The following is a 20,218-nucleotide window of genomic DNA, read 5'->3' as shown; positions in this document are numbered from 1 at the left end:
TAGCATCATGGCTGTTGCCACTGACATCTGAATGTCAAGCCTAATTGAAATTCACACTCTGCTCTATTAGGGCTTCTCTCCGCTGCTGGCTCCGCTCTCAGCAGTTTGCCAAAAACACTTTTAAAAAGTAAAAAATTGATTTTGATCTGACCCACTCATTTCCAAAGTTTATAGATTATTCTTAATTTGGAAGAATAGAAAGACTTTAAAGCAACCTGATAATTCATCTTGTCTAAGAGTTTCACACCTATAAGGAAATAATCTCCCTTCACCCCATAGCTCAGTCCTTGTATCTCCCTTGTGGACATGTCTCATTCTTCTCTGGAGTAAAAGACTTTGTATTCGTGCACTGGACTGCAAACTCCTTGAGGGTGATGAATCCTTCTGAGCAGTCCCCTGTAGTTTACAAAACAGGGCGTGAATGTCAGTTTCACCTAACTCATAGGTTTCAGGAGCATACATGGTATACTAGGATGTGTACCTCCTAAGAGTTTGCCAAGTGTACTACTAAAGTTAGCTGAAGTCCCATAGAGACTAAAAAAGGCATAGTGTTCTTTTTCACCACTTACCTAGAGTATCTGGCTGCAATCTTGACATATAGTAAGTGCTTAATAAATGTCTGTTAAATTATATTGAGGTTGGGCTAGAATTCACCTCTCCTAACACTATAAATACAGTTAAATTCTCTGTCTTACCCTCCAGTGAAGACAGACACTTACAAGTAGACCTATTTCATCGTGGTAAGCATTGCAGTTAATGTATAGAGACAGAACTCTAGGAACACAGAGAAGGAAGCTATGAATAAGAGATTGTTCAGTTCATTTTAAAAGTGAGCTGAAGGTTGTGGAAAAGAAAGTGGAAGAAGAGCTTTGTCTGGAGAGCAGTGTGGTGAGAAGTGAATGCTCACAGTAGCACATGGCAGAAAGAGAAGTTTCACGTGGCTCATGCAGAATGTATATGGGGGGTTTACTGGGGTGCCAGGTTGTAAAGGGTTTCTTAGTACTGGGCAAAAGAGTCTGGATTCTTTTCTGTAGGCACAGGTTGACCCTCTCAAGCCCCATGGTGTGTAAGAAAGGCAAAGGTCAGGTGGAAGACACTGGAGTAAGGAAGAAAGGGAAGGTGGGGAGACTAGGAGGTTGGCGGAATTGAGGAATCGGATGCAGTGCTAACCCAGGCAGTACCAGTAGAAATGTAGGGAGACTGTGAAACACGTTGTTCATCTTAAATGTTCTTGCTGGCTCCGAGAAAAAGAACTAAGGAGAAAGGCAGAAAGCAGGAAAAAAGCAGGATAAAGACAGAGAAGCCGGTCAGGAAGAGAAGTCGGCTTCGTGTGCTCGCTAGCTGGGAGCCGCCATCCTCCTCCCACACACAGTGGTCCAGGGCCCTAGAGGTACTGTGACACATGTGTGTGGCTCCTGCTGTCCCTCTCACTGCCCAGATTTGTGTCTTTTCTCACCACGTGGAAAGTGAACCTATATCAAGGATTTACCATTTTGTGTATAACCAATTTTTTCACTTTAGAAACAGCAGTTACCTGGTTGTCAGTCTTGGGAAACTGACTCTGACCAGGGAAACACCAGACCAGACAGTCCTATTTCTGGGCCATTTTGAGGTAGTGGGAGCTCTGAGTAATTAACTTTCAAATATCACTGCGTCATTGACAACCCTTCCAAAACTTATTCTGTCCAGGTGTTGAAGAACAGGTGGTTACTGATGGGGAAATGTTTTATGCACTAGCTTTTTTAAACTAGTAAACTTATGAAAATGTTATTAACATCCCTAGCCATCAGGAAAAAAATCAAGCAGAGAATAAGGTACTATTTTACAACTTTCAATTTGCAAAGTTTAAAAAGCCAGACAATATTGAGTGTTAGGAAGGATGTGAAACAGAGACCCCTGTCACATGTTGATGCTAATGCATTTGGATACAGTGACCCTGAAGAGCAGTTTGGTAAACTACCCTGGCTAACTTGAAGATCTCCGGTGATCCAGCCATTCTGCTCTTAGAAACTCTCCCATACGTATGTGTAGAGATGTTCACAAGAATATTGATGGCAGCCTCCTTTAAAGAGTCTGTGTGTCCCTCCTTCAGAGAATGAGTAGTCATTCAGTGGAATTCATGGGAAAGAACCCACGAACCTTACACATATCAACGTGGATAAATCTGAAAAACAAAACGATGAGCAAAAAATTCAAGTTCCAGGTGGGTGCTTGGCAGGATGGCTTCCCATGAGGATAATGAGAAATTTATAAAATTAAAACTTGTCAATGTATGTGATCATGTATTTGTTACAGGCATACAAAAAAATAAAAATGTAAAGCATACAGTGCAATGGTAAATGCTAACTTCAGGGTAGTGGTTTTCTTGGGAAGATGGGGGTGAGTTCAGGAACAGGACAGGGGGCTTTGATTGTCTTTATTAAGGGCACAGTTTTTTATTGTATTCTCTGAAATTTGTGTATGCCTAAAATGTTTATAATAAAAGACCCTGCACAAGGCTTTACTTCTGTGTCCATTCATTTAATCTGTCACCCATCAGTCGTTTCAACTACCCATTCATTAATTCTTTTTTGTCAAAATAATTTTATTTAAACAATCTGAGAAAAGATGATTATAGCTTAAACCAAATTGGGAGAAAGGGACAGAGTATAATTAAAAGACAGAGTTAAGGGAGATTTGGGGGTAAAGTTGCCAAGACTTAACAGCTGGATAAATGTATATGTGTGGGCATGGAGGAAGGCAAGGAATCGAGGATAATTAATTTAGGTTTCCAGTCTGGCATCGGACCATTAAGCATGCCAGTGAGACAAAGGAGAAGGAGTGCTATTGGGACTGCAGAGCATAAGGTATCTCATTGTGTCTTAGTCCCTGTTAAACACTTTTTTTCCGTAAGCCAGATAGATAATCTTGAAAACTTTAATTCAGTAATTATTTATTAATTAATTGCCATGTACAGGGCACAATAAACATAAAGAAATCCCTTGAGTTGATGTGTAAATACTCTTTTTCATGAAAATGTTTCTTAAAAGTTTACACCATTAGTTTTGAAGCATCGTAGTATCGTTACCACTCCAGTAAATTAAATTGGGTAAGCAGTTTCGACTGAATACAGTTGAATGGCAGTCCACAGCCTTCATTAAGTTATTTGGTACTAGAAAAAGAGTGAGACTCCATTAAAAACTTCAGACTCTGCAGACTCATTTAAGTTTGCAAATTCCAAAGGAAAGTTAAAGGTGGTTATCTTGAAAAAATCCCCCAAATGTGTAGTGTATTAACTGAGTGATAACTGGGTAAGGCTAACTTCTGACATTCTATCTTAAGTTATTTAGTTCATACAACAGTAAAGATACAACTATATGGGTAATTTCAGCAACACTTTGAGTGAAAGTAGATATATTTATAAAACCAGAACTCTAGGTCTGTTATCTGTCTTCCTCTTTTTCATAGCTTCTCTTGCCTGTTGATTTATTTTCATAAAAGGGAAGTGGTAACAAGGACTAATAGGATGCAGAGAGGCCAGTTCCTGTGTGGGTTTACAATTCCAGAACATTTCCACCAAGTCCTTCCTTTCCTCTTTCTGGGCCTCACCCAAGTCCTCTCTTCAGTGTTCCATATTTTAGTCCTATTCCCAGTGGAAACATGAATTCCCAACCCTAAATCCCCTTACTATCTCACTCTTCCTCTTCCATAGATCTCTTTCCAAGACTGCATAATAGGCACAGAGCAGGAAAATGACTTTGCCTTCCAGTCCTCTGTGGTCAGGATACCTGTGAGTTCAGCTGGCTTCCTTGGGAACCTTTAGGGCATTAGACTAGCATCAGACCTTCACAATCTTGCCTTTGCTCTACCCCACCCCAATATACATCTATTATTTTTAATTTTGCTTGTTTTTTCCAGTGTTGGAGAAGTAAGCCAAAGACCACAGTAAAGTAGCAAAATAAATAAGTGAATAAAAATAAAAAAGGCTTAATTCCCTAGAGACTTGGAAAAGACATCATTTGTTGCCTCAGTATGATGGCTAGACAACCCCTTTGATGTAAAGCATCTGCCCTCTTCAAGGAAACCAGAAAGGTCTGGTTCTCCTTTCTAGTCTGTGAAGTAAGAGGCAGGGTCATTTGCTGTGTGGAGCCACAAGCCCCATGTTACTGCGTTGCAAGCTGCTTGACTGCCTTTGTTAACATGCTGAGAATTTCATCGGCTGTCTTTCATAAGAGCAGATTTGTGTGAGGGAAGACAGCAGCATTTGTGGTTGGGTTCCTGTTCCCCAGCCTGGGAGTCACAGCTGGCAGAGAGCAGTGACACTGATATGTACTCAGCCAGCCCGTCACCTGGGCTTCTCACATTTCAGTTACATAGCTAGGTAGTCTTCAAGTCTGTTTAGAGACCTTTACAAGCTCTTATTTGGTGATGGAAAGGCTTTTTATTCCCTCTCCTTCTAACAATATTTCGTCATTTACAGCTTCTGTTAATATAGTTTCATTTGAACATTTACTACCTTAAATAATTGCACGGCCAAGAGAGGAATTCTACTTCAGGGAAGGGTTGACGTTTGATCTGATGTACTTTGTTCTATAGGAGCTTCCTCCTCCTCTAGAAAAGTTCATCTCAAAAACTGTAAAATGACATAATCCAGAATCTGGAAATGACCTCTATAATAGTGCTTCTCAAGTTTTAACGTGCATACGTAACACTGGGGGATCTTGTTAAAATTCAGATTTTAATTCAGTAAGTGGCACTTGAAATTCTGCATTTCTTTCAGGCTCCCAGGTAATTCTAATGCTACTCCTTGCAATTTTTGTAGCAAGGCTAGGAGACCTGAAGGCATTCAGTCTACTGGGCATCCACTAAGCTACCCTAGCCACTGCTGTGGAGAGGAGACTTGGCAGGCTTTAACGATAAAGCCCTTGTCTTTGAAGAGAGAAAACAATCATGTAAGAAAAAAATAGTCTATCTCCAGTTTTACTCATAAATTTTTAACAAACACTTGAAATTGTTATGTCAAAATAACTGTTGTTACCTAAGGCAGTGATACCCCACTTAATCACGTTTGAGCACATCAGTATGTAAATTTCATCAGTTTCTATTCACTCAAATGCAAAGCTATAGTGATGTTTTAAGTATTACATAATGTATGTTCATTGATCTTTAAAACTAAAAAAGGAAACTTTTTAACTCTATTAAAATAGACACATTCAAACCAAAATGTTTCATCTGAACATAGAAATCCATAGCTGCTTAAAAATAGTGAATGATTTCTTAAATATGCACATTCTTAGTGTACTTCGGCTCTTACTCTTTAAGGAACACAGTTAATGAATGTATGTGAGCTTCTATGAGATCAGCTATCCCACATTAACTTCATGATGTCAATTTGTGATTATTTTTGTCTCAGTAATACACTAGCATGGATTATGCAAAATTAAAGTTATTCCAAAAACACCATTATAATTAGCTCTCAGAACTTATTTTGATAACAGATTGAGCTTTCTAATTGTGTTTTCTTAGCATAATATTAACTTTCTTTCCATCATTTGTTAGTAGAGAGTTGACTTTGAAGTATTCTAAGGATAATAGGACCCCAGGCTGCAATTTCATAACAAGAATAAAGTCTTTTTATGTGGCGGGATATATACTTCCTGTTTTCACAGTTGTCTTTTCCAAGTTTAATCTAAGAAAGGCCACAAACCTAGTAAAGGCAGAGCCAGTTCACAAATCCTCCGTGTTTGGACTCAGTGGTCATTTAGGCACGTCGACATGAAGATTCTGCTTTGTTTGTTTGAGATGATGAGGAGGCAGAAGAGGGAAAAGACAATAAATTGTGTGTCCTCATAAAATCTCATCAGCAACCCTACGAAGCAAGTACCATTACCATCCCATTTGCACAAGAAATGGAGGTCTCAGTGCTCAGAGAGCACTCGTCCAAGTGCCCACGTCTCTGGAACAGAGCTAGCATTGCAACCTAGTTAGTGCAACTCTGTAAACTCTGAGTGTTTTTAATAATCCCCTCGAGTCGCAGTTATAGTTAGGTGCAGACACTGATAATAAAGTGATTCAAAATATAACCACTACCCCACGGAGCCATCTGGTTTCTCTCAGCCCCATCCCTGGGCCTCTTCTATTTCTGGTTAGTAAGGAATGGTGTCCAACTGTGGTTCTGCCTCCCCATTTCCTCTCTTCCCACTCAGGATGGCAGGAAGTCTGAACATTTCATCTACTTAGCATCTCTAGTAAGTCAGGCTGTGAACACACTTCACCATAAGTTTAGTAGCTGTTTATTGACCCTTGAACTAAGCTCTGGGAGGGGATATAGTTCAAAAGTCTGTCCTGGCCTGGCACCAAGAAACTCAGGATAATAATGGGTGGTAGGATAACAAAGTTCTTTGAGGAAGACAGAGTTGGTGGTGTTATTTTAGGTTTCCAACGTGGAGCTATTTACTGCACATGTAATTTTAGAGCTATGTTTATTTGGATTGGTATTTAAAATTAGAAATTGACCATCTGTATTTTTCTTGATAAGTATGGAGTCATCCTGACCAAAAGGTTTTTGAAGGTCAGGAATAGCTTGTATTTGCAACATTATTTTTGGAAAAGGGAAAAAGATGTAGAAAAAGTTGGAAGATAATGCCCAGCAGTTGAGGACTTAAGAGAACTTTGATGTACATCCAGAGACGTGTAGCTACTGAAATAAAATTATAAAGTATGTATAACAACTTTAAAAATCACAAACATGCATGTGCAAAGCAAATGAGACAAGAAAAAGTGAACTTGACATTTGTGGAGCGTTTACTATGTGCATGTACTAAGCTCCATTTATTTTCTCCTTTTATCTTTCTAACAACACACAAAAAAGTTGATGTTACTTCAGTATTTCATAATTGGGGCACAGATATGTTAGGGGACCTCACCAGGGTCACAGCCAGCAGTTGACCAAAAACTCAAATCCAGATCTCTTAAAATCTGAATTTGATCATCTCTTCCCAGTTGATTTACTATGAGCTCTTTGGCCCTCCCCCAGCATTGTTTTTGGTTCAGAAATAATTGTTTTTACAGTAAAGAGTGGAGTCACATGAATTCAGCTGAAAAATGCTTGCATTGTAAAAACACTAAATCGTACAAATTATTGTGAATTGTTTTAGTCTGTATCATAGCGTTGCCAGGAGAATTAATAGCTGACACCATCTGTAAAAGGAAAACCTAATCTTAGCATAAACAATTTTAGTTTTATCTGATGTTTGAAATATGCATTTATGTAACTGCCAAAATATTAGCTACTCTTTGTTAGCCAGAAAGTTCCAGGGACAAGACAAGAACAGAACAGCCCATATTCATAGATAACATGCAACATGTTTTTTCCTTTTGGAAGGGCCTGTTGGTATTAACTAATGTTTGAGAACTAGGGGGTGGAAACCCTTGCATTAAACTAGTTCCAAGTAACTCATACTTTTAACTTTGCTTTTCACATGATAACTTTGTACTGCAATTGTCACACAACACAGAAAATTCTATCTCTGAGAATCATTTAACTACTTTTAAACAAATAATGTAAAACTTTTCTTATAAGGATTACATTTTTCTGTACCATATTTTATCCATTTTGATGTGTTTTTACCTTGCTGTATTTATTGTTAACATTGACCATTAGAAGTTTAAAAGCTGTTTGACTTAAAAATAAAGACTGTCTCTCAAAACTACTTGGGTTAGATTTGGAAAGGACTTTAGTGATTGTATTTGAATTTTTTTTTCAGAGTTTTTACTCTTGAAAACACCAGCACAATTTTACAGTATGTTTTATGTCTTTCTTTATGTTACCGTGATTGACCTGGAATATTGCTAAGGAGAGAAAGCAAAGAATGGATAGACATAGATTTGTCAACTTTTCCCACTTAATTTTTGATTTCTTGGTGTTGAGTTGAAAAAAATGTTCAGTTCTTTCCATCTGCAATTGTATCCCTTTTCACTATTTTCTCAAGAAAGTGCTGTTTGACTAAGTTACTAGGTCTTCATATGTAACCTATGCTCTCTCATTAAAGAAATAAAAAATTCTTTAGCTGCCTGCCTTCTTTAAAGTGTAGAGTACACAGCCGCTGTTTGAGAACTTCTTTTCCTTCCTGATTATCTTTGTCTATTTGTATAAATTGCAAATTGCTTCCATAAAATAACCCCAAGCATGAGGGAATCCTTTGCATAAGTGGATGAAGATTTTTGTCTTCCACGAAGGAAAGCTTGCAACGGCCTCTTAATCGTTCTCCTTCCTCTCTCTGGTTCCAGTATCCGGCCGCTCTGATGAACCTGGGAGCCATCCTGCACCTCAATGGCCGGCTCCAGAAGGCTGAGGCCAACTACCTGCGGGCGCTGCAGCTCAAGCCGGACGACGTCATCACGCAGTCCAACCTCCGCAAACTCTGGAACATCATGGAAAAGCAAGGCTTAAAGACTTCCAAGACCTGACACAGGAGGACGGTACCTCATCCTCCTCCCTATTTTAAAACTGGCTTCAATAACGAACAGAGCCTCCCAGAAGTGCTATGACAAGAGCTAGTTTGGATGTCAAGACCCAGGGAGAGGTCACTGAGGTCACTGCCGCCTCTGGGAGCATCCACTTCGCTGTTGGCACAGCCGTTAACACCAAAAAAGGGGAACGTGGGAAACCTCCTTAAGGATGCGTCTATTACCCGTAGAACTGTGAACCAGAGCACTTAACACAGGATCTCTTGGCATTCTTAAAGGGGGGGTGGGGAGGTCGAAGTTTCAAATTTTGTTCATCTTTGAAAGCTAATTGAGAAATTGTTCCTTAAACACTGTGAGAGGAAGTCAGAGTGTCTGTTCAGCCATGGTAAACTATTAAGGTCAAGTGTTCACAGGGCCGTGATTCAAGTGTAGTGCGTGTGAATCCTGGTGAGCTGGCTGGTCGTCCTGGCGCTGCTGTCTTCCCTCTTTGGGGCAGCCTGCTTGTCGATTTCTAAAATGTAGAAGACTTTTTTTTTTTCCTAAATACCGTGTTAGGATCTGTCAGAATCTAGTTGTTTCCTGACTAGTGCACATAATGTTTTATGATTTACATGTCACTGTCATTTGGGTGTCCTTGGCTTTTCGTGTTCTGAGAAGGATCCGCAGAAGAAAGCGAACCATGCTTCTCACTGGTCTTATGGGAGAGGCTGGGGAGGCTGTAGTCGTGCCCTGCAGGCACTTTACTTTAATGTCACCAACCCTTCCTGCCCCGCCATCTGCCCAGAACTGCCTAGAAAAATTCATTGTATTCATTCTTAGGCTTTTGATATTGCCTTTTAAAATGGCTATTCCTGGTTAATGCTCACACTTATATAAGGAGTAAATCAAACAGAAGCTTAAAAAGTGTTCCGGTTCCCATAACTGACGAGCAGCTGTTAGACAAAAGGGAAGATGCTTTGTGCCTCCCAAGATGTTGCAGGTTTAAAAATCAAGTCTGTGCAAAGGAGTGGTTGCCAATGATTTTATAGTTTGAGAAGAGTTGGTATGAAATACTAATCACTTTCTTAAAGGTACCTAAACAGCAGTGCTGATAAGTTTTTAGGGAATTATTTTTACCATATTTTGTTCTCCCCAAAAAACATTTAAAAAATGACTTCTTTTAAGCTGCAATAGACTGGAGCATTAACCCACGTGTTTCTAAGTCTCCTGCCAAGTGCTCTTCACAGTTGAAAACTATTTTTTCACTAGTAAATTTGGCATTTTATTTCCTTAACTATCAGTAACCACTTTAATGATCATTTCACAAGTAAACGACTATAAATGAAGTAGAGAGAAACATTTCTTGACTTGCCGTCAAACTTCGCTACTAAAAATTAACTTTGTAGAAATAACAGTCTACTCTCAAACTTCTTCCTAGAGAAAGTAGCTAGACAATACCCTACATATTTATTTATTTATTATTCTTCCATAGCAAAATAACAAAACTTGATTCATTAAACCAGTTCTTTACAAGTTGAAATTAGCATTTTCTCCTGTCCTTTCACACTCCATGTATATATGGTCAGCACTCCTGTTAAAGGGAAGCTGGACTTGCAAATACATCGTGTTATGTTTTCCTTGTATTTTATACGTTTTGCTGCATATCTGAATACAGTGGGATAAAGAATTTAAAGTAGTGTTCCTATGGCATTGGTGTTTTTATGAGAAGGGCAGTATAATGAGAGAGATTTGTTGATGGCATTAAAAGAAGGCCCTTCTAATATGTATATTATTTAGTAAACATTTAACTGAAGGGCCAAAAGTTAAATTATAACTAAATCACTGTGTTTTCAGAACAATATTTAACATTTAACAACAACAAACCCACGGTCAAACAAAAAGCGTGGGTTGAAATATATCTTTCATCCTCCAGTGCATTGGCAGATTGCAAAAAAAAAGGAAAAAAAGAATTTAATATAAGGATATAGAGATGAATTCAGTGTCTAACATTTTTATTTATTTAAATAGTTATTGACCTATGATGACTTCCTAGTCTTAACATTTTATGTCTTTCTGTTGTTACTGTTCTTCCTTTCAAACACTTGGTTCTTAATAGGTTCGCCAATTGCACAGTAGAGGCACTTCATGTTGACCCAGTTCCCAAGTAGCATTAATAATTGGGCCTGTGTCATAAAATGCATGGATCATTAATAACTAAATGTCCCTGACACCTTTCACTACAGGGCTGGGCTTAGTAACTGACCAACTTGGGGGGAGGGCTGGAGGGTCGATAGAAAATGGTCAAAAAATGTCTCCGCTCAGGGATTTATGGTGGATTATTGCAGACAGTGCTAAAAATATAGAGCACAAGACAAGTTTACTAAATTAAAATTTTATTTTTTAAGAAACCGTTATTTGTATAAATTATCAAGATTTGTAGGCTTTCCTTTTGTAGAAATAATTGTTTTATGTGCCAGAGAATTTCGATTTTGTTTTCAACAATAAAGCATTGATAACAAATGCGTTGTATAAGCCTTTTTAAAATCCTCGATAGCAACAACACCTACACTTGGATTTTAACAGACTTGGGAGAAAGTTTAAAAAGGGTAGAGATTGTTAGTCAAATTAGAGATACACTGTAGCTAATACATCATCAATAATCATCATTGATTGTTAATTTGTAGTAGTTATGATAATAATAAGGGTTGCTGATATCAGATTTGCCATGTTCTAAAAATATGACATAGTTCTCGTTCTGTTTTGTTTTATTGATGACCTATAGAAAAGTGTTAGGAAATATCCCAAACAGGGCCAATTCCCCACTTCATAGGTTGTTTGGTAAAAATGGCCATATTTAGAAGATGCTGTTCCTCTAGCTCTGGTCCTGGAGGAGAGCACATCCCTGTTCTGCTGGGAGACACAGGTACAACACGTTCAGGAGTCCGTTATAAGGAAATCGCAGGTGGTTGTTGAATAGAACATAAAATACACTAGACAAGGTGAAAACTGGCAGCATTCGATAATCTTGTTAAAATTGTTGTTACAGAATAACATTATTATGTATCACCTAATTCCTTTATTACAGGATAAAATTTAACTAAAAGCGTTTTGTTTTATGCTAAACACCCTGTAGATTTGTGAAGTTATGTTCCAGTTTTACAGCTAAGGAAACCAGGGCTCAGTGGTATGAAATAACCTGCCCACAGCCCAAAGCCAGCCAGCAGACCTGTTCCCGTGCTGTCCTGAACGCCCATGTCCTGTGTCATGTGAGCACTCAGGCGGTGAACTTGCATCCAGAGATGAGGTTTCTCACCCCCTTGGGGGTTTCTCTAGCTGTTCGATCTTCCATACATCATATTCTCTACCTCTCTTACTGCAAATGATCACGAAGATGAAAGGAGGTTGCTATGGTCTGATTATTTACATCCCACCAAAATTTCTCTGTTGAAAACCTAATGCCCAAAGGTGATGGTATTAGGAGGTGATTAGGTAATGGGGACAAAGCCCTCATGAATGGGATTAATACCCTTACAAAAGGGGCTCTAATGAACTCTCTCACCGCTTCCACCGTGTGAGGGTACAGAAATCTGCAACCCGGAAGAAGACCCTCACCTGACCACGCCGGCACCCTAATGTTAGACTCCCGTCTGGCCTCCAGAGCTGTAAGAAATAAATTTCTGTGGTTTATAAACTACCCAGTCTGGCGTGTTTTGTGATATTACAGGGAAAAAACAGGTTTCTGTGGATAATTTAAGAATTGTAATAATTCCAATTCATTTGTATGTACCTTTGGAATGTGCTTTTCACTTAATTTCAATATTATTTTTACTACCATAGATTTTGGTACACTTCCTACTATTTAAAACTCAACTCAGCTGAATGAAGGGGTACTGCTAGAAAACTGGGCTTACGCGTTGGACTGGGTACATGCTGTAAAGAAAGAACACGCTGAAATGGCAGTGCCGTCGGGCTAACTCTGTTAGATTTAGTTTTGCAGCAGAGAAATGCATGCCTTAAAATGCATTTAACTTTCTTGCTGTGTCCTTTTGGTGGTCTTCCTGCAGGATGCAATCAGAGTGGGCTTTGAATTGGCTTTCATTCCATCTGCCACTTCATATATTGGCCTTTTGTTGTTATTTCAGAGATTTGAGAAGTATTCCCCCTACCCCTGACCTAGTACTGTTGGAATTTGACCTTTCTTGGTAACATGACATTTCTGTGAAGTTTTTCTTTTACATTTCCCTAAACATTCTCCTAACTTCTTACAACTGCTCTCTGATGCTATTGTGTTATTCGGTTGTATAATTCCAAAGAGTGGAGAGAAGAGCTTTTGTTTAGCAAGAAAATCATGGATCCAATGAGAACGTTTCAAATATGTGAGACAACTTGATTGAGGTCATTAAAAAAAAAAACCTATAGGAATCTACGAAGTTAATATAATATCTAAAATGGTATTTGGGAAGTTTCTAGTGATTCCCAAAAGGTGAAAGTTAAGGGGGAAATTCATGGGGAATTAATGGTTAATTGCAATTAGTAATCATTAAGTTTTTGTTGTAGAGGTGGGGGATTTGGTTAGAATAGTTTGAGATTGTGTCCTTTTTGGTTGCTTAATAACCTGCCAAGATTAAGCCACTGTGTTGCAGCGGGGAAAAGCTCTAACAAATAAGAGAGTGGATAATATAACCAAAGGAGACGCTGGAAAAAAATGTCCAAACAACTTGAAGTCTAAACTAGAACTGGCCATCTATTCTGATCTGAAATAAATTTAATTTCTCACCTGCCTCCTTTGGATCTGACAGGAATATCCCTCATTCAAGACAAAGCTATCAGCCATTCTCCTGTCAGAGAGAACAGAGTTCTGTATTTTAGTAATAGCTCAAGACTCCTAGAAATGCTTTTTCTAATAATTTTCTACCATGTATCTTTCTTTTCCATCCTAGAAGACTCAAAATGAAATAACTCCTCTGAGAACTTTCTCTTGGCAACATCATTGAGCAGCTAGAGACTATAGTGAAAGTTTGAAAAACATGATGGAGAGAAAAATCAAGCAATTTACTTCCAAAAATACTAAAAATGTCATGAAGGGATTAAAATGCCTTTTTTCAGCTGGACACTCCTCTTGTATAGTGTAAAAGGTCATTTATTACTGGAAAATCAGAACTGGTGAGGGAGGAGGGGGGTGTTTGTGTGTGAGGAGTGGAAACCTTGCATTTAACTGTGGGCCCTTTTTCTAATCTCATTTAGCAAGAAATGGTATATTGACTCTAGTAATAATTAGCTTTTTAATTCTGCAGGCATCAACTTATTAAATTACATAAAGCCAATTAATAATCTCAGTAGGCTTTCATTTTTAATCCTTTTGTGTTATTTTAAATATGTCATGCTTAATGTCTGTATGTTTGTGTTTTCCTTTGCAATAGACTATTATTCTGTGAATGTGCCTTTGCCTCCACTTGATAATGATGGCAATTTGGGAAATCTCACTGGAATTGTGATGTTTTAAAGTGTCTTTTTAGAAATAGGTTCTATGCTGAGTTTGATAGTAATATTTGCTACAAGTTAAAAAAAAATAGAAATCTGTTCTATACCACCAAATATTTAGATGTTAAACATACTATTCTATTAAAATGTAATTTAATAATCTTGCATTGTATGATAGAGAAGAGCACATCAATATTATGTTTTATTATATCCCATCAGGTCTGACCCTCCCAGTTACTCTGTTGATGATATTTATAAAATGCTACTATACCGACAAAACCTCTTTCTATAAGGTGAGTCAAGGAACTTTATCAGTTTTTTTGTCACTTCTCTTTTATAGAGCTCATTTTTTGTGGGGAAGGGTTATTTAAAAAAATTTTTTTATTGAAGCACAGTCAGTTACAATGTGTCAATTTCTGGCGTACAGCACAATGTCATGCATATACATACATGTGTTTTTTTTTCCATTAAAGGTGATTGCAAGATACTGAACATAGTTCCCTGTGCTATACAGAGGAAACTTTTTTTAGAATTTATCTTTATATATAATGGCTAACATTTGTAAATCTCAAACTCCCAAATTTATCCCTTCCCACCCCCTTTCCCTGGTAACCATAAGATTGTTTATTATGTCTGCGAGTCTGTTTCTGTTTTGTAGATGAAGAACTCAATTTTGTTTGGAATTTTATTAATTCCAAAATTTTTGCACTGTGAGTGATGCTGAAGATGAGTTAGTCTGCTGCTATTTCTCAAGTGGCCCCAAAGTGACATTCACAGAAATCATAACAGCAACATCGGAGAGCAGGAGAGAACGTTAGATTTGACCTCTGCACTTTCCAATGAAGATGTTGTAGTTTAGGGCAGTCAAATGACATAGGTAAGCTTTCTCGTTTACAGTGCATCCAATGTAGCAGGTACAATGTTGACTATCAGCTGCAGGTTACATCCTGCATGGCCCATGCCACCCATCCAGGGTTTGTGAAACATCTCTTCTTTGGAGTAGAGGGTAGACCCAAAGCTCACAGAGAAGGTTCCATCAGGGTTTCTTTATGGATTGCAGACATGGAAGCCATTACTTCCTGAAAATCCTGTAACACTAATTTAGTTTGGGTCCTTGATTTAAGGCATGAATTCTTCATTTTAGGATAAATTTATGAACCATGACTAGCTGAACACAGCTGGTCTAAGTAACAGTATTACAGAGGAGCATTGGGGTAGATGAAACCATTTCCAAAGAGCCATCCCTGTCATCTGATGATACTGTGTGGTTCTTTCTTCTGCCCTGGCCATGGTGCATCATGGAACCAGAGTTCCTGAGCCCATGACAGCAGGTTCAGTATGCAAGACTGCAGTAGACATAACCAAACTGGATGTGATCCTTCATGATGAAATTGCCCAGCTTTTTTTCCTTTATTTTACCTGAGGCTCTTTGTAAATTTTTTGGAGTATACTAGCTTCATGAAAGCTTTTTTATAGCCAGAGAATAACTGTAAAATATGGATAGCATGTCATTTTCCTATTGCAGTGTAACAACAGTAAATACATTTGCTATAAGTCTTTATGATCATTGGCCAATCTATGTGATTGCTTTTCACCGACCTTGTCCACCTTCTCTCTGTTATACACACACACACTCACACACACACTCACACACACACACACACACACACACACTCACTGTGGGGCTGGAAAGTCTACAACTATGAGTCCAAACATAAGCATCTGTACTAATGGAAATCATTATGAGGACTGAAACATAATTTGAAATGTTTTGATGAGCAGAGGAAATAAAGTGAGATCAAAGCTTTTGTCCTCAGATAAGTGATTTAAATTCAGACAAGGAAGAGTCAAAAGGAGATGAGGGCAGGCATTTCTTAAGACATTGTTGTAGACAGCCTGGCATGTCTCTTCACACTCGCCTCTATGCCTATAGCGATCAAGCTGAATCACCCCTTTATCTGGGGCACTTTCCAGCCCTCGTTCTGGAAAAGAAAAACCAGTCAGATAAAAAGAAGATATGACAAGCATCAATTTGCAGCTCTCCATCTTCAGGATAAAGAAATTACTAAAGTGACCTTTAAATATCTTAGTTTTAAACGTATTTCATCTTGGAGACATTAACCAAATAATTAAATAATGCGAATTATCTAGTACAGGACCCAACACTCAGTAATTCTGAGCACTGCTGAAAATGAGGTGCCCACGGGAACACCCCAGTTGTATCCACTTTCCCTACTGGCTTTTGCTCCCCAGGTGACGTTGTATCCCATACACAGCATTCAACTTGCTCCTTGGAATTACAGGGCAGGGGGGGCCTGCCCATAGATACAAATCTGAATGAAGAGAGTTAATTATTTCATTTCTTCACTCTCAAGATTGTGTTCCTGTTGTAATTATACTTTTTACATGCAGAGCATTTCACAGTTTTCAAAAGGCTTCTTTTTTCTTTTTCTTTGTCTTTTTTTTTTTTTTTTGGATATTTAGCTCTTGAAAGCAGTTTGGTAAAGTAGACAGGAGAATCATAATTATTCTCAAATCCAAACTCCAGAGGAGAATTCAGAAGCTTAAAATGGCCATACGACTCGCCCAAGATCACATTCTGTACAAAAGCAGGTCTCTCTCTTTATCCTGTGACTTTAGTCTAAGTCCTGGGCAGGCATGAATGGGTGTGGGTGCAATCAGTACACCAGGGGTTCCTGCTTTCCTTTCTTATTCCCTTAGCCCCTTAGGATCAGATACAATGAAGGAGTGTTTCCATTTGAAAGATTTTCTCTCAAAACTGGATACTGATTCGAACTACATCCTTCCATGGTGGGAGGATAGAAACAGGAGGAGAGGATCACTCAACTGTAAGGTGCATGGACCACAAAAATAATTTCACTTTTGTCCAACCACTTTGTTTGTTTCTCTGCTTCTCAGTATTGGGGGTTTGGCATTAATTGTTTCTATTTAAAATGTTGGACTTACGAAGTTTTCTCCTGCAGTTCAGGTGTCAGCTGAGCTCAGCCTGACGCCCCCCCCCCCCCCATCTTCTATGAGACACTGGATGCGGTTGCCTAGTTTTTGCAAATACCTGCCCCTCACATCCTGAGGCTCCGAGCCCCTGCTTCTGCTTTTCTCTCCTGGCTGCTGCTTCTTGCTGCTCGGCCTTCACTAGTTGCAGAACAGATTCTTTTCTGATTTCCTCTAAAACCATTCGCATTTGTGTGTGTGGCCAATTTGGAAGGTTTTGGTGGCAAAGTGATTTTAATCGAATAACTTAAAATGGAATATTGTACATCCTTGGACCCCTATTTCTCTAGCTGCCCGTGACTGGTGGGGTTTCTTTCTCCCTGGTTCCCCCTCTCCACTGGTTTCAGACCCCTTTCAGGCTGTGCTCTCTCCTGTGCTCAGTCCAGTCTCAAAACTCTGTTACCTGCTTCTGTGAAGGCCTCCAGACCTGTCCTACTGTAAGGAAAGCTGATTATCCAGGTGTTTTTCCTAAAAGAATTTGAAAACTGACAGCCTGTAGGCTGAGTTTAGCCTCTCATACATGTTTTCCAAAATGTGAACAAATAGGAATCTAGAGAGTTTTTTTTTTAATCAAACTGTAGTTGATTTACAATGTTAGTTTCAGGTGTTCAGCAAAGTGATTCAATTATGCATATACATACATCTGTCTATCTATATATCTATATATATACACACACAGACATATATTCAGATTATTTTCCATTATAGCTTATTACAAGAAATTGAATATAGTTCCTGTGCTACACAGTAGTTCCTTGATGTTCATCTATTTTATGTATAGTGGTATGTAATTGTTAATCCCAAACTCCTAATTTATCCTTCCCCTCTTGCCCCTTTAGTAACCATAGTTTGTTTTCTATGTCCGTGAGTCTATTTCTGGCTTGTAAATAAAATTGATGTATTTTTTAAGAAGGAATCTAGAGTTTAAAAAAAAAAAAAAGGCTTGGGTTTCTGACTTTCCTTGAAATACAAAATATCTGGTAACTGGGGCCGTATCTCTGCAGCAGCTGCTGCTCCGTTCAGATAGGACTTTACTCTCAGGCACGTCACTGTCCACAGCGCTCCAGCTTCTGCCTGACCTCCAGATGCATTTGAGTATAAGACTCTTGCTCTAATCAAAGGCAGTTCCTCCCTTAATGGGGGACTGTGACAGCTTCCGTTAATCTTTTTTTTTTTTTCCACTACGTGAGCTTATAAAAGTGTACTGGAAATGTTCAAAGATGATGATTATCTGTAACTTTTTTAAATATTTGAAAAATTTTTTAAGACTAAAAATTCTATCATACCATTTTTTAAAAATTGAGTTGTTTTCAGTTTTGGGGTGTTATGAACAGTGCTACTGGGAACATTTGTGTCTAAGATTTTGTGGGAACACGTGTTTTCAGTTCTTTTGGACAGACACACAGGAGTAGAATTGTGGGGTCAGAGGGTTATTCTCCAGTTAGTCTTCTGAGCAACAGGCCCAACTGTTTTCCACAGTGGCTGCACTATTTTGCGTTTCTACAAGCGGTGTATGAGAGTTTCAGTTTCTCCATATCCTCACCAACACTTGATATTTTCTTTTCCTTTTTTTATTATAGAGATCCTAGTGGGTGGGAAGTGGTAGCTCATTGTAGTATTTATTTGCATTTTCCTGGTGGCTAAAATCATACTGTTACTGGGAGGGGAGAATAAAAGTTACCTCAGTTCTTGGTCACCTGAAAAAAATGAATTTTTAACGGGAGACCGAGAGCATGATATAAACAGGAAGATTTTGCTGGTGAAGTAAAAAGGTAGTAAAATATAGTGCACCCCTGAGAATCGGAAGCAGGCTGAATGCAAGAGAGGAAAAGTGGCACCTCTCCTTTGTTTTTCCTGTTCTCATATCCTGGCTTAGGGGGCGTTTTCGTGATTGATTATTGATGGCTTCCGTTCTTTGAGTGCTCAGGCTGACTGACAGCCCACGTTCCTTGTGCTCAGGCACGCCCATCTCTTTTACACAAGTTTTTTGCCCATGACATGCATAGAGAAACCTGCGGGCAGGGGCTCAAACTGCAATGTTCATTACAATGAGCATTGCTCAGGTAAGCTGGGTCCTTCTCTCTACTGTGCAGCCACAGTGTTAGATCCTAGCTGGCTTCTTTGCTGGCCCTCATTTAGAGAAAGTAAAAGTTTCCGGAGCCCCTTATCCTGAGTGCAGGCGTACGGTTATTTTTGGGGTTGCCCCCTCCCCCTTCTTCTCCCCTTGCCCAGGTGCTTATTTCTATCTGACTGCCTAACAATACCATTTTTAAATTTTTAATTTTAGTAACAATAAAATTTGCAAATGAATTGGGGGAATAATTGGCAATATTATGAAAACTTTTTCTCTTTCCTCTCAACTAGCCTTAATGTTATTAGCTAATTCAGATAATCCCTGGCTTATAAAGCTTAACTCTTTGTTGGTGTTTGACTAATGGATTTTTGCTGTTCATCAGACAAAAGACTTCCCCACCTTATGCACCATATTGCCTCAGCACAGAGTTATTTTTCATATCCCTTATCTTGCAACCGTATCCATTCGGCTACATTTATACAAATACTTGTAAATGCCTTCTACTGCAGAATTTGATTTTGATTGATGGAGACCCAGTCTCAAACCTAGCAAGAGTGTGCTGCTAAGGGAACCAGAAAATGAGACAGATGTTTAAAAACATGCATATTCTGTTTCACCTTTTAACTCTAACTGGAGATAATAAATGAACACCAACAAAGTAGCCCATGTACCAGAATTTTGCTCTTGAATTTGGTACATTGACTAGGATTTTTTTTTCCAATTAATAATGGACGATAATTTTTGAATCTGTAAATACCTGCTATGTATAATTTGTAAGGTGATAAAGTTAGTTTACATCATCACTTGCTATGCAGAAGTCTATGCCAAACCATATTAAAGATTTAATCAGTTTAGGAATTTCTTATCTAAAGGGTCTGTTTGCCCTTTCTCCATAATTGTCTTCAATAGAGTGAACTTGATTAATGGGCTGTTACATTTTTTAGGAGAAAGCTAACATTTTCCCTTTCCCAGCAATGCTAGCAAATTACTTGATTAATATCAAAAAAGCTCTCATTCACACATAACCTTTGAATAAATAAGTTGTGATACTGTTGGCAACATGCTAAGAGGTATTCCTGTAAGTAGGCTATAAAGGAAATTGCCTTTGTAATTAAATATATAAAGAGGCTATTTTTTGCCTGCTACAAATCTTTCCTTTTTCTTTTCTCTTATAAATGGGGAATGGATAATGAGATTGCCAAAGCAGAATGCAGAATATCTTTT

At 38.5% G+C, this 20,218-nt stretch overlaps 1 protein-coding gene across 3 annotated transcripts in view; it reads left to right on the top strand.

The window, feature by feature from the left end:
* The window catches only part of TMTC2 (transmembrane O-mannosyltransferase targeting cadherins 2), a 481,539-nt gene extending 470,666 nt beyond the window's left edge, over positions 1-10,873 (top strand). For all 3 annotated transcript variants that reach the window (XM_032493821.1, XM_032493820.1, XM_006189277.3), the window contains exon 12: positions 8,269-10,873. In XM_032493821.1, the coding sequence (XP_032349712.1) occupies positions 8,269-8,448 (180 nt within the window). In that variant the 3' untranslated portion in view covers positions 8,449-10,873. The remainder of the gene's footprint in view (positions 1-8,268) is intronic.
* Positions 10,874-20,218: the final 9,345 nt, after the last annotated feature.

The sequence above is a fragment of the Camelus ferus genome, chromosome 12, assembly GCF_009834535.1.
Source record: "Camelus ferus isolate YT-003-E chromosome 12, BCGSAC_Cfer_1.0, whole genome shotgun sequence".
NCBI lineage: Eukaryota > Metazoa > Chordata > Mammalia > Artiodactyla > Camelidae > Camelus > Camelus ferus.
This window is presented reverse-complemented; position numbering and strand designations above follow the sequence as displayed.